The sequence below is a fragment of the Nelumbo lutea genome, chromosome 1, assembly GCF_056320005.1.
Source record: "Nelumbo lutea isolate HS-2025 chromosome 1, American lotus-T2T, whole genome shotgun sequence".
In the NCBI taxonomy this organism is placed as follows: domain Eukaryota; kingdom Viridiplantae; phylum Streptophyta; class Magnoliopsida; order Proteales; family Nelumbonaceae; genus Nelumbo; species Nelumbo lutea.
This window is the reverse complement of record NC_142684.1, coordinates 161988163-162001917: the sequence shown is the minus strand read 5'-3', so window position 1 is coordinate 162001917 and position 13755 is coordinate 161988163. Positions and strand designations below refer to the sequence as shown.

General features: G+C 36.8%; 1 protein-coding gene across 1 annotated transcript; it reads left to right on the top strand.

The window, feature by feature from the left end:
• The first annotated feature begins 2755 nt into the window (after positions 1-2755).
• Positions 2756-4564, top strand: LOC148878792 (protein LIGHT-DEPENDENT SHORT HYPOCOTYLS 4-like). The gene is made up of 2 exons (XM_088960158.1): positions 2756-2893; positions 3337-4564. Exon 2 carries the CDS (start codon positions 3385-3387, stop codon positions 3919-3921), a length of 537 nt encoding a protein of 178 aa, XP_088816284.1. The 5' UTR covers positions 2756-2893; positions 3337-3384; the 3' UTR covers positions 3922-4564.
• Positions 4565-13755: the final 9191 nt, after the last annotated feature.

The following is a 13755-nucleotide window of genomic DNA, read 5'->3' as shown; positions in this document are numbered from 1 at the left end:
AATTTGGTTGTTTGATTGAAGACACTGTTTTGTGGACCTACTTATTAATGAAGGTCATATATGCTTTGCTAGTATGCAGATTGTTTGTCAACAGAGCCCATTTAACTGCATTAAAGGTGGTCATCCAAATTGAGCCCATTTAACTCCATTTTTTTTTCAGTATTTTGCTATTTTATATGTAACCAAGATTTTAAGTTGATTTTAAATTTCATTACTAAAAATTTAATTATTAGTAAATGTTTACTATTTTTACTCATTTAAAATCCACTTAAATTATATTTAAAAAATAAAAAAAAATTATTAATTTTTATTAATTTAAACTTAACACAAATTTGGCCACTCTCACTGGGGGTGCAACTTGGATTGTGGTTAGATTGGCTAGATGTAACCCAAAATAATGTTTGAGTTGAACTTAGATCTATTCAGCTTAATTGAGAATATCATGGGACTCCTTTTGCTTAACAAAATCTGTGCTTCACACGGGTTCCAACTAAGTATATAATAGACACATAATACCTCGTTAATGCTTGTTATAAGAGTTCTCTACGACTCAGTTTGGAAAGATCATAAATATAAATATGTACATTACAAATACAAGGTTTAGAAATACTGTATACAAGGTTTTACACTAAACATATTTGTGTTTCTATTTTTCTCAAACTTAACTTATGCACCAGGACAGATCTACTTAAATGCCAGCTCTACAGTAGGTATTTTAATTTGAATAAATTAAGTGCTTGTTTGGGAGGGCTCTCTGCTCTCATGTAGTGGTTTCTGGATTTGTGAGGTGGGTTCCACATGGACGGCCTACAAGCTATTTAACCCACCCAAACAGGTCTTAAATAAAAAGTTCTGAACCGAATAATAAGCATTCCCATTTCTATTGTTTGAAGCTTAAAGGTTGTTTAAATAGAGCTGAAGTGGCTGGACTAAATGATTTATTGCTTTGGTTTTGGTTTTTAGTGGATGAAATAACTGTTTAATAAAATATTAATTAACCCAATGTACCAATCAATGAATCAACAATATTAATGACATCTACAAAAGGACAAAGCAACAAGTCATTCAGTACAGTCGCTCAATTATCAACCAGTCAGTGCCCTGAACTTAATCTCGGTCGATCATCAAGTGGATGAACCTATTAGTTACAAATACTTTGCTTATCATCACCATTTTCTGACAAATTTGTCATTCAATCCATCAGTGTACAGTGTTTAATTAAAATGGAAACACGTGTATTTTAGAGATGGCCAAGTGATTTTTTTTATTAAGTCGTAGGGGATTTTTCATCTTGTGCCGGAACTGTTGGATTGGAATATCTTTTTCGTGGATCTGAAATAAAAAAGAAAAACGGAAAAACAATCTTAAAAAGATAAAGATAATAAAAATTTAAATTCCAGATAAAAAATTTCCAATCCGTAGACTGTAGGGCCTACGGCTCCATCTGTTGGCAAGAAAAGGAGCAGACCAGCCAAAGACGAAAGCACAAGTCATTTTCGGTTTCTTTATGTGATAATTTATGCATAAATAAGTTAAAGTCAAAATCATTTTTCTCGATCGTAATTAAAGAAAAGCATAATTTCAACGAAAAAAAAAGGGGGAATAAAAGATTTTAGATTTTATACTCAATGTATGGATAACCCATTTTGGGTTTTATCTGTCAAACCAAACGAGTCCTACTTGGTGATTGACATTTTTGTCTTCACAAGAATTTCTTAATATAAAATATCCTGATTTAATGGTTTTGTTTGTTCACATTGGGACTACAACCATGGCTGTAGATATTTGTCTATTCCATCATTTCTCATTTCTCCTTGGTAATGGACTAAAAGGTGCAACTAACTGGTTTATAAAAATGGTTATTTGGGATTTGGGATTTTCTTTCTTTCTTTTCTTTTTTCTTTTTGCAAGCAAATGGGTTGAATTAGATTGATTTCAATAGCTAAAACCAGACATTTCATGAAAATTGCAGACCCCATTTAGTTAATTAATTAATTAATTAATTAATTAATACTCTAAACAAACCCCAAAAAACCTTATTTCCATTCTGACAATTGCCCAGAAATAATTATCCTAAAATAGTAATTGGTGCACCAGTCCAACCTTTGGCCGTAGATGCTGTATTTATGCCATTACTGACTGCTATTTGGCAGTAATTTGTCAAAAGAAAAGAAAAAAAAAACTGAGAAGTTGAAGGGATTTTAGTGATTAGAGAAAGAGAGCTCATGCCATCCATTTTCATTACCAAAAAAAAAAAGAAGAAAATAATCATATTATTCGTTCCTCATATTTTACCCCCGTAACTTTTTCCTGTCCCTATCACCTCAGCCCACTGTCAACCTCTTTCTAATCCCACAAAAGCCCTAACCGAGGAGTTCCCACCACTTACCACAGGGAAAAGAAAAAAAAAAACCAATTAAAAGAATTTAGAATTCTCTCAGTCTCTAAAGACATACACCAAGGCACTATTGGTCCATCATCAACAAATAGGAATTCAGTTTGCTCTTCCCCTTTTTTGGAAAAAAAAAAATTCTATCATCCCTTAAAACATTTGCTTCAGAAAATATAGCAAAAAAAGTCCGCGAACACAGAGCCTTTCAAGGTTTCTAGTATTGCTCAAACTAGAAACCCCAAGAAGAAAGGAGACAGAATCCTTTCATTCTTCTGTTGATCTCATCAACTCCATCAATTTTCTTCTTGCCACTCCACGCCCGACTCCATCCATACTTCTCTCACTCTCTCTCTCTCTCTCTCTCTCTCCTGAACAAAAGATGGAAATCATGGAAACAGCAAAAGTCTACCAGTAATCAGTTCCTTTTTGAGAGTTATTTATCTCCATCAACAGTAACATCTGAAAAATACTCTTCTGCAGCTGGAAGGAGGAGAACAAAAGGTGAAGTGCTTATTCTGCATCCACTATGTTTGTTACTGCCTGATCTCTTCAACCGAAGCTTATCTGTAACTGGTTTGCTTTTTATTCTTTCTCTGATCTCCTGATCTTCGTTTTTTGCTTTCCTTCCCTCTCTTTCTCTCTCCTTCTCTCACCGGTGTTTGCTGCACATGCTTACCTTTTCATGTATACAAGGAAATAAAAACCCTAGCAGAAGCCCCATAACAAAAAAAAAAAAACAGGAAGAAGACCAAGAGGAGATTGAACGTCATCCTCCTCCTCTTCATCTTCTTTATCATCATCATCATCATCATCATCATCACCATCATGTTTATCATCGTCATCATGATTATCATCAACATCATCATCATCATCATCATCATCATCATCATAATGAATAGCAACTTGGCCAACATCAAATATCACTTCTGCTGCTGCTGCTGCAGGTTCCAAGAAGAAAAGGAAGAAATAGAAGGGGGAAAGACACCGTTCCAATGGATACAGTTCCAGCAGCAGACAGTTCTAACTCGGAGAACAACAATAGCAACACCACCAATAACTCCGCTGCAACCTCCTCATCGGCGTCTGCTCCCAGCCGATACGAGAACCAAAAGCGTAGGGATTGGAACACCTTCGGCCAATACCTAAAGAACCACAGGCCTCCACTGTCACTCTCCAGGTGCAGCGGCGCCCATGTGCTCGAATTCCTCCGATACCTCGACCAATTCGGGAAGACCAAAGTTCACACTCAAATCTGCCCCTTCTTCGGCCACCCGAATCCCCCCGCGCCGTGCCCGTGTCCACTCCGTCAGGCTTGGGGAAGCCTCGATGCTCTCATCGGACGCCTCCGAGCCGCTTTCGAGGAGCACGGCGGAAAGCCAGAAGCCAACCCATTTGGTGCTCGAGCTGTCAGGCTTTATTTACGTGAGGTTCGTGAATTGCAGGCCAAGGCCAGGGGGATAAGTTACGAGAAGAAGAAGCGGAAGCGCCCACAGCAGCCGGCTCAATTGCCACCTCCAGGTGCAAGCTAGAAACTGCACATTGTCCTGCACTTGTTCGCACTATGGTTCCAGTCGTCGTTGATTATCCAAACTCATAGCCAAGAATTGGTGAAGGAGAATTCTACATTTTCTAGATCTTCTGAGCTCTTAGCTTCCTTTAGCGCTATGGATACTGCCTCTCTTCTATTTTCCCTTTCCAATAGGTAATCTGATTAAGTAGAAGTAGCTAGTTATTCATGCAATTCTAGGTGGTTCATTCTGTTCTCTGTCTTATGTTTTACTTGGGCAGAACCTCTATATGTTTAGATTTATGGGTGCCTTGGATTTGATTTTGATGCAAACAGTAGTGGTGGTGGTGGCTGTGGCGGTAGCAATGGTAGTAGCAGCAGTAGAGTCGTAGTAGTATTTATAGTAATAGTATTGGTCCTAGTGGTGGTAGTGTAGTAGTAGTAATACTAGCTAAGTAGCTAGTAATAGTTGTAATAGTTGTTGCTGCTGCTGCTTCTGTTGTTGCCATTGTTGTTGATGTTGTCTTAGTAGTAGCAGTTGCAGTAGTAGAACTGTAGATTAGATAGTGTACTTTGAGTAATGATCGATGTGGAATTGAGCATCCAATTGCTCTTACTTATGTACTTGAAGATTCATATATGCCAACTAATAGATTTGCAGATCATATGTACATCTCCTTTTATGTTTTCATTCTCAAGTTTAATGGGTAAAAGGCATATTCACTTAAAGAGTGAAGAGAACTTTTCAAGGATTATATGTCAGATGGTGTCTAGCATTCTCCTTGTTTGTATGTGGAATTGCAAATGGCATTCAGCCTTCAATTTTACAAACTTCTCTTTGACTTTCTTCTGTCCTTTCCTTTTGCTTCCCCTTTTTAATCTTGAGCTTGATGATGAGTACCTCGACTTATTGAGGAAAGGAATCACATTATGACCTTTTGAGAGTAATCCTAACAGGTCAGGTTTTGGGCTAATTTTGTTGAGCTTTTTGCAACTGAAAATCTAATCAATACCCAAATGGAGTCTGTAAGTCTTTCTTATTAAGCTTGTATAGAACTGTCGTCATTTCATTAGAAGGAGAAGTAACTTAAGATGGTAGATACTGCAACTCTTTGTTGCCTTATATTTCTCAGTAATTACTGATCTTGTCTCCTTTTATTACTGTTTTCCAACCTCATTTGGTATGCCAATCCCATCACCCTTTAACCTCTTGTCATATCAAGTTCAGATGTTCCCAAAAGAGGAAGAAGCATTCAAGAGGTTTGGTTACATTTGGTGAACACTGAACACTAAAAACAGTAGAATCTAGTTATGCTTTCAACGGAAGGCAATTTGGTATAGATCTATAAATTGGGAAAAAGACAAAGGACATTATCCATTATTTCCATCACAGATGCTAGCTCATATATATATATATATGTTAAAATGTAAATTAATAAAAATGGGTGAAGGGAAAAATGTTGCATTGAGATTGGGAGCCAATCAGCCAAATTTCCTAATCAATCTGGCCAACAGTCATCTAACGTGATGAATAGTTATTCCTTATGATTGGGTTTAATGTTGGGTTTTCCGTCCCGGAATATCTTATTGTTTATTTGCCTTGAACTTGAAGGATGCAATATTGCTCAGTCTTCTATATGCTTGGAGATGGAAATTGTGTGTATATATGTAGCCTACAAGGAAAGCTAATGCTATATAGCATATATAGATGCTAGGGAACTATTCCTTTAAGTGAGTCAAGTGGTGGGTATGACACTACCATTATACCTAATTCAGGATCTATTCCCACTATTAATTATTAAGTTTTTCTTAAGATTAGAGAGAGAGAGAGAGAGAGAGAGAGAGAGAGAGAGAGAGTTGATGAGATCATTTTCTTTTGCAATGTGTTGAAAATTTAATATCAATTTTTGACAATGAGCTGATTGTACCTATATTAAGAGATCCTATATTATTAACTCTAAGCTTTTTTGTTAATTACATTGTGTGCTTAAGGTTGGCCCCATAGTGCCCACTTAGGCTTGTTCCAGAATTTCTCACTCTATCATATACAGCCGATGAAAAAGGATAATTCAGGGGCTCACAGTCCCAAAGACAATTTTGTTTTGGAAAATAATTCATAATTCAGTTATGGATGTATACTATAGCTTTTTTTTGGTTATCCTCTTTATCTTTTCCTGAAAGAGGTGTCGCTGTAGATTTGAAATTGTAATAATTCAATTTTGTTCCTAAAAGTAATAGGCATATATACATGGATCCAAGGCTTAAACAAAAGTTTCCTGTAACATTCTAACCAAGAATGGAAATATCTTGTTGGAAATGGGAATTAGTGGAAAACAAATAAGTAAAACCACAATGACTACGTTAGAATACAATTAATTTTTTTCCTGTTAAAATTATTCAGATTTCAAATACAGCTTAGGCTTATAAATTTCTCCGGCAATTACGTCTGGGTTTAATTGGAAATAAGTGGTAAACACTTTCTCTTGAGAAAGAACTCTGGTTCTGTTTTTTCTCAAAATGTTTTGTACTCACTGATTAGAGTCTTTGTTTATTTATGCTCATTGAATGGAAGCCACAACTCTGTGGAAAGGGCAATGTGGTTTTTTTTTTTTTGGTAGAGAGGGAGTGATTTAGTCCTTTGTCATATTTCTCCATTTGCATGCACGTATTTCCACTAGACAAGTGTCAAAATGCAAAATGCCGTGAGCAGCTTGTTCTCTTTCAAGTGAAATAGCCAAATAGTATCTAGTCCAAGATCAGGACGGAGCAATTTTTGCAGCCAAAGAACACAAAATTGTACTGTCTTTTTAGTCTTCTTTTTACCCGGAAAAGAAGCTTGTCCTCTGGGATTTGCCTTTACAAATTCTTAATATAAATACCTGTGACTGGTTTGAAGACATTTGGCAATTACTCCCTGAGAGGGTTGCTCAAAAATACTTTGCCTTTTAACGTCATAATGAAGTACAAATAGTGCTCCAAATTGATGAAATATTTGCAAGAATCATCACTGTGAATGTGACTGACCAAGTACACTGCAATTAACTTACAAGTGTAAACAGTGAAACAAAAATATTGTTGATTTTAGTTTCCTCCATAAAGGAACACACCTACGCTAAAAGAGTAAAGATTCTACTGAAATCTGGGTTGTCATCACTCATCAGCAACCAATGCAAGATATAAGCAAAAGGAAGTCGCATGGTCTTAATCTACTTGATTGCCAAAGCCTAATATCCCACCTTCTATTCATTGAATACTTTCCGGGTTTTGCTGAGCCAACTTTTTGGAGAGAATTTTATCCATCTACATCTGTATTCAATAAATTTATACTGCAAAGTGCCTTTTTTTAGCCTACAATGGACTCATCTAGCCCTGGATGGTTTTGGCTTCCTCTTTTTGATTAGTGGCGTAGGGAATTTCAAGCTTCTTTTTCCTCGTTTCTTCCTCAAATACCATTACCCATTTATCAACAGTTCAGTCATGCATGTAATATATATGTGGATGGCACGAGAGAGAGAGAGAGAGAGAGAGAGATGTGGATATAGCAATATAATTATTCTTTTTGCCTTTTTTCTTGGATGAGTGGCCGTTTGGAATAACTACAACAGTAGCAGTCAAGGCTGTGGTGGAGAGAGAGAGAGAAAGACCATTAATTGTTAATTTCTTATATGAAATCTGGCTCCATGACTGTTTTAAAATTTTATTTTGCAGCTTCATCAGTCCTACGACGTACTACTTGTTTCTTTATTTATTTAATCAATTTCTTTTTGTTTGAGTGGTCATGTTGGAACTGTTGTTGTTGTTGTTGTGTATTACGACTCTCCCTCCCCTTTTACCTAGAAACTCACTATTTCTGTACTTACACTGTTCTGTTACTACCACAGTACTTATTCCAATGCTGCAATTGCAAAACAAATTAAACATTAAACAAATCCCTAATCGGTTCCATAATGAACCTTAGATACTCGCCATTGGATCTTGTATTCTTGATATCCATGCTGTTGTAGATTTAGGGTTCAGTCGTTGACACTTACAGTCTGTTGCCGTTCTAGAGAGCAACTTCTACTTAATTCAATGAGTGTGACTTCTCTCACCTCACACTCTCACAGGACTGTGGAATCCCATAAAACACAACTGCAACTGTTTATCCCTTATGTATCAACCTAGTTGTTTGTATGTAACCCACTTATCAGGGCACTCTAGTCTCATCTCTCATGAGATATGGAGCCTTTTTTTTGTTATTTTCTTAATAATAATAATAATAATAATAATAATAATAATAATAATAATAATAATAATGATGATGATGATGATGATGATGTTTTGTAGTCTTTGTCATCATCTTCGTTGTTGTTGTCATCAGTATCATCAATGTCATCATTGTTGTTGTATTTGTGATGGGCGTTTTGTGAATTTTTCCTTGTTATCACTAAACAAACATAATGGATGTACCCAATATCAAAATTTTACATTAAGACTCAATTTGAAAGGAGTACAAATACAAATTTGTAGAGTGCAAAACCTTGTATTTTGTATTTTTTTATATGTATTTGCACAGTATATATTTATATTTGTACTCCTACAGTCCTACCAAACTAAGCCTAACAGTTTGATGATAGCTATTAGTAAAACCTTGCAATGATAGTAACAACAACATGACATCGTGCATTAATTTTCTGATTATTAAGAGGAGACATGATGGAATGGACAGAAAATTATTGGATTGTAATTAACTTCTTATGAGGATGATTTATAGAATAGATGAATGGTCCTGAAAAAAAAAAAAAATTGTAGTCATGGATCACAATAAAAGGCTTCAATCCGATAATTCTATTGTATGAATCTCTAAAATAAAATGTTCAAATTTCTTTTGGTAATTTAAGGTAAGATGTTGTAGCTAATACAATCATTTTCCCTCACATGATGGCTAACAATCTTAAGTTCTATCCCTGATGTACCTACAAAGAAAATGAAATAAAAAATGTGATGGGATACCCTAAATGAAAACCGTTTGACTTTTCTCCTTGAAAATTCAGGTTTTGATTAGATGGCGGGAGCCTGGAAGTAGTCTTTGGGGCTTATTTGATTCAGTATAATGAAATTCAATTGATTTGAAGTTTTGTTTGTTTGGATGCTGGTTTTAAATCCTGTCATTTCACAAATCCTTGGGAAGATAGATTAAGGTTAAGGGGTTGGTGGTTGAAATTGGAAATTATTAGAGGCATTGGTTGAATAGGTGGAATTAGGAGCGAGTGACTGTAGTTAGATTAGGGTTCAACTTCAAAGAAGGAAAATTTCCAATCAAATCTAGGCTGTATCCAATCAAGTCTAATGTGATGAGTTGTGGCATCTGCTGTGACCATCGTCATTGCATCATTTTCTTAGGACCCTAATTAAACACCGACATGGTAGCAACCTAATCAAAAGTTAGATTAAACTGTGTTTTGAATTTAAAACAAATTAAGGGGGATTGTGTCAAAGTGATATTGAGACGATGGTCACAATAGATGTGAACTTGATCTAGGATTGGTCCATTTTTGAATGTTGATCTTTTATGATGATATAAACCCACTAAACATGGATATGGAACCCAATCAAAAAGCAGATTAAACTGTGTTTTTGAATTTAAACATAGGTGGATTCTGTCAATGTTATATTGATGGTTAGAAGAAAATGCCGAGATGATGATCATAATAGATGTGAACTTGATCTAGAATTGGTCCTTTCTGGTATGTTGATCTAAACCCACTAAATATGGATATGCAACAATGTGGATTTTTGATCGGATTTACTTGATATCATTAGAGAGAGAGAGAGAAAAGTGGGCATCATTTTATTTATCAGTCAAATTCCCACTTCCCACTCTAATAGATTTTAACATTGAAGCTTCCAAAATAGAGAAAATTTCATGATAAAACCAATTGACCTCTCTCTCTCTATCTACTATAGTTTCTCTCTCTCTCTATCTAATATTGTTTCCTGCTTTTGGGTAGATGATGGATCAGTCCGATCGAGGAGTAGTAGAGCTTCAGTTCACGTAATCAATGATGGAGAAAATAGCTTCGGGAGGATATTTTGGTGCACCTCCACCACTGCAGCCTGCATCTCACCAGTACACGGAAGCCGAACACGACGAAAAGGTATCACTCACCCGTGCAACGGTGGGTCCCGCTGCAGGAGCCAATCAGAAACGTTGTATTAACACAGGCAGTCTCTGGTTGGGAAGCTGTTCAGGATTACAATCCAACGGTGATGCCAGTTGTCAGCCCATAAAAAATAATAATAGAATATCAAAATTAAACAGAAAAAAAAGGAAGTAAGTAAATGTGGGAAGGGGGGCTTAATTATAACACGCATAATTGCCAAACTGAGAGCCTGACCGCTGAGGATGTATACAGTTAAAAAAAGTGCAAACTTTCACAAAAGATGTGGCTGGAAAAGTAATATCTATAATCTCTTCTAATCTCTCTCTCTCTCTCACATACAGAGAGACTGAGACACACTCTCATCAGTTCCTGCACCCTCACTTCCTGCAAACTTCCCCCCTTCCCGCCCTTTGATCCACACACACACAGACTTACAGAGTGAGAGATAATAACCCTTTAACCACAGAGAATCTCAACGACTCGTACGAGAATCCCGCATTCTACGGTCAATTCGATGGGACGTCTGACTTGACAACTGGGTCCCACCGGGTCCCACCAATCGTGCGCTCCCTCACGTGGTTACCTGTCACTCATGTCGGAATACGGAAGACAGCTAGTGGTGAGCTACTTTGAGAGCCCCTCCCCCGTCGGGCCGCCTCACTGACTCACCCCCGCTGATTCTTCCCACGTTTCCCTATCCTAGCGGCCGATACATCAAATCTCGTTGGGGATGGTGGACCCCCTGGGGGTTCCCGTACCGAAACGTTGTCGGGTCTGCATCAACGTGACTTTTCTTTCTTTTGCGCGTCTCGACGGTCAAATCTCGATGGCTGGTGGCGTGGGTCCCGCTTTTTTCCTTTTTAGGTGGGTGAAGTTTTTTTTTTGACTTTTCCGTACGTCCCCCCCTCCGCCTCGCCTCGGTTTCGTTATTATTTACAGACAAAATTAGAATATTTATTTTTTGAAACCGGACGAAATGTCTTGTCAACGAGTCAGTAACCTACACGTGCCACTCATATGGGTTCGGGACCCGGTCATTTTTGCTTGGGTTCCCGAAATTGATTGATTCCCATGAAACGATCGCAACCGTCCAAATGAAATGCTTTCCCTATCAGTCTCTCTCTGGGGACTCGGCCTTTCTCTTTGATCTTTAAATTTTAATTTAATGGGTTCACTGTAGTACATGATACATCAGGGATGGATCAGATTAAGATGTCATGTGACGCTTTGAGGTGGTGACACGTGTCCTGATAGGGTGCTCTTTACCGACTGATGGTTACTTTTGTGGCAGTAACAATTATGGGACGAGAAGCAGGAGAAAGCCCCCGTGGTACTAAGTACAACCCCCCCACACGCTTGCAAATTGCAATATGGCCAAATTTGTATGGCATTAGGCTCTTTTGCACCTGAGCACCTATGTTTTGGCACCGTATTTTGTATTTTTTCTCCCTAGATGCCTTTCTTTTGCACTCCTACCAATCCTCCCCCCCCCCATCAAATAATAATAATAATTTAAATAGAATAAAATCAATATTCAAATATATATATATATATATATATTTTAAATTACCAAAATACAAATGAAAAATAGTTATACAAGAGTACTTTTCTCTGATTTTTTAGTAAAAGTTTTTGACTAATAAATGCTAATTAGGGGATTTGCAGCTTTTGAAAAGAAAAATAGACAAAAAACAGTGTGTTCCCTAATCACCACTCAACCCTTAAATAAGGAGTCTTTTGAGAATGGCTAAAGTGGCTTATGTGAATGCTCATTGCTTTGTCTTTTGCTGGTTAAAATGATTTAAAAAAAATGAAAGACTCCAGGTTATAGTGATCAACCCAAATGGACCCTAAGTCATCTTCTAAAAGAAAAACTTCTGAAAGATCTGTTTGGATGCAAAGAGAAGCTCAAACTATTATCCACATGTTTCAGTTAAAATTAGGTGGTGAACTTTAATTTAAACTTTATTTTGCTGTCCCCGTATTAAAATGGATGGGGGACAGTGTTAAGGGGATTAATAGATAAGCCTGACTGACATTGGAGCCCATATGGAGTGAAGCACTGACAAGGCAGTCCAATCAGTCACCTAATGAGGAAACTTTGGGATTGGTCATGTGTGCTGTTGCTTATCCACATCAGCCCTTTAAGTCACCATGTCTTGCACTTTTCACTTACCAATAGTAGTCGTTGAATTTCATTCCTTGAACATCTTCAAATGAACAAAGGGCTAACTGTGAAGCAAGAATGATTCCTTTTGTCGAGTGGTAGGGATCTTTCGCTTTGAACTTGCCACCTGGAAAGAGCAGCAGCAGTAGTCCCCCTGAGTCCTCAACTATCACCTCTCTTGCCCATGTCAAAATCAAGTAAAAAAAGTAAGATGGAGGACCCCCATTGCCTTAATTACTTGAATACAAAATGAAAATAAAGATGGGGGAGAGACCATTGCTTCACCAAAATGGAAGGGGAATATGCAAATTAAATAACTAATTTTATTAATCACAGCCTTTATATTCTTTTTTGGTTATCAAAGACTAATTTCCAAATGTTTTCAAACCTTGAGTAAGGCAGATGGTGAGCAACTTTGGTTATTAGTTATCCTTGTTCAGATGACAGACAAAATATGGATATGTCTCATTCTGATGAAGCGCCACAGCCCTAATTATCACTCAGAAATTAAATAAAGTACGAATTCTAAAAGACAAAAGCGCCCCATTTTTGTCATTTCACTATGGATGTGTTTGATTTATTAAAAGTGATGGGATGTGATCAAATCAATCTCCAATTTTTGGGTATTAATGTATTATTTATTATTTTTCAATGTTAAGAAATGCTAACCCTACACCAGAGAACAGAAATAGAGATCTAGTCTTAAGCTTATAATGGCCACATGTATAGAAAGTAGTGAGAGTGGAACTCCATTTCCACTCTCAAGAATAGGTTTAGCATTTTTTTATATTCTCTCCTCTTCTCTTCTCTTTTTGTTTTCTTTTCACTATAAAAAATAGCTTTATACCAGTTTTTTCTACATATGTAGGATTCTTTAATGTCAAGAACAATCTGCTTCAATATTTTAATATTTTAATATTTTTATAAACAAAAAAAAAGCAATATAAATGGACCATAAATGAATTTCCCATAATCTTCCATGCATTTAATGATAATTAGCACCCAGCAATAAGATCTAGTTGGGTAAAATAAATAAAAAAAAAGTACAATTTAGTAGTGAAAATGAAAATTACCACACAAAGTTTAAAACTAATATATATCTAAGAAGATGGTTAAAAGTGATCTAAGGTGGGCTCCCCCTGTGCGGCAGCCCTCTAATCCTGATCCTCTGAAAATAGAAACATGTCATGGCAGCCCCAGAGATCAGAATGCGGTTCTTATAATCTAGAACTTTTTCTTTATGGGGGTAGATGAATCAGAATTTAAGAACCCTAAACAAAATAAAATAAAAAGGTTACTTAATTTTTTTGGGTAGAAGGAAAACTTGAAAAACTGGGGAAGGCTGAAAAGAAAAGAAAAGGAGAGAAAGAAAACCTAAATATAAGCAGCTTCTCATGCTGATAAGTACAATCTTGGGATGAACGACTAAGATCGATCATCACCTCATATCCAGCGCCATGGGAGAAGGAGCCAAGATTGTCCTTCTCTCCCAACAGTACTACAACAACAAAGGAAGAACCGGGGTTCATCACTGATTAGGGGGAGA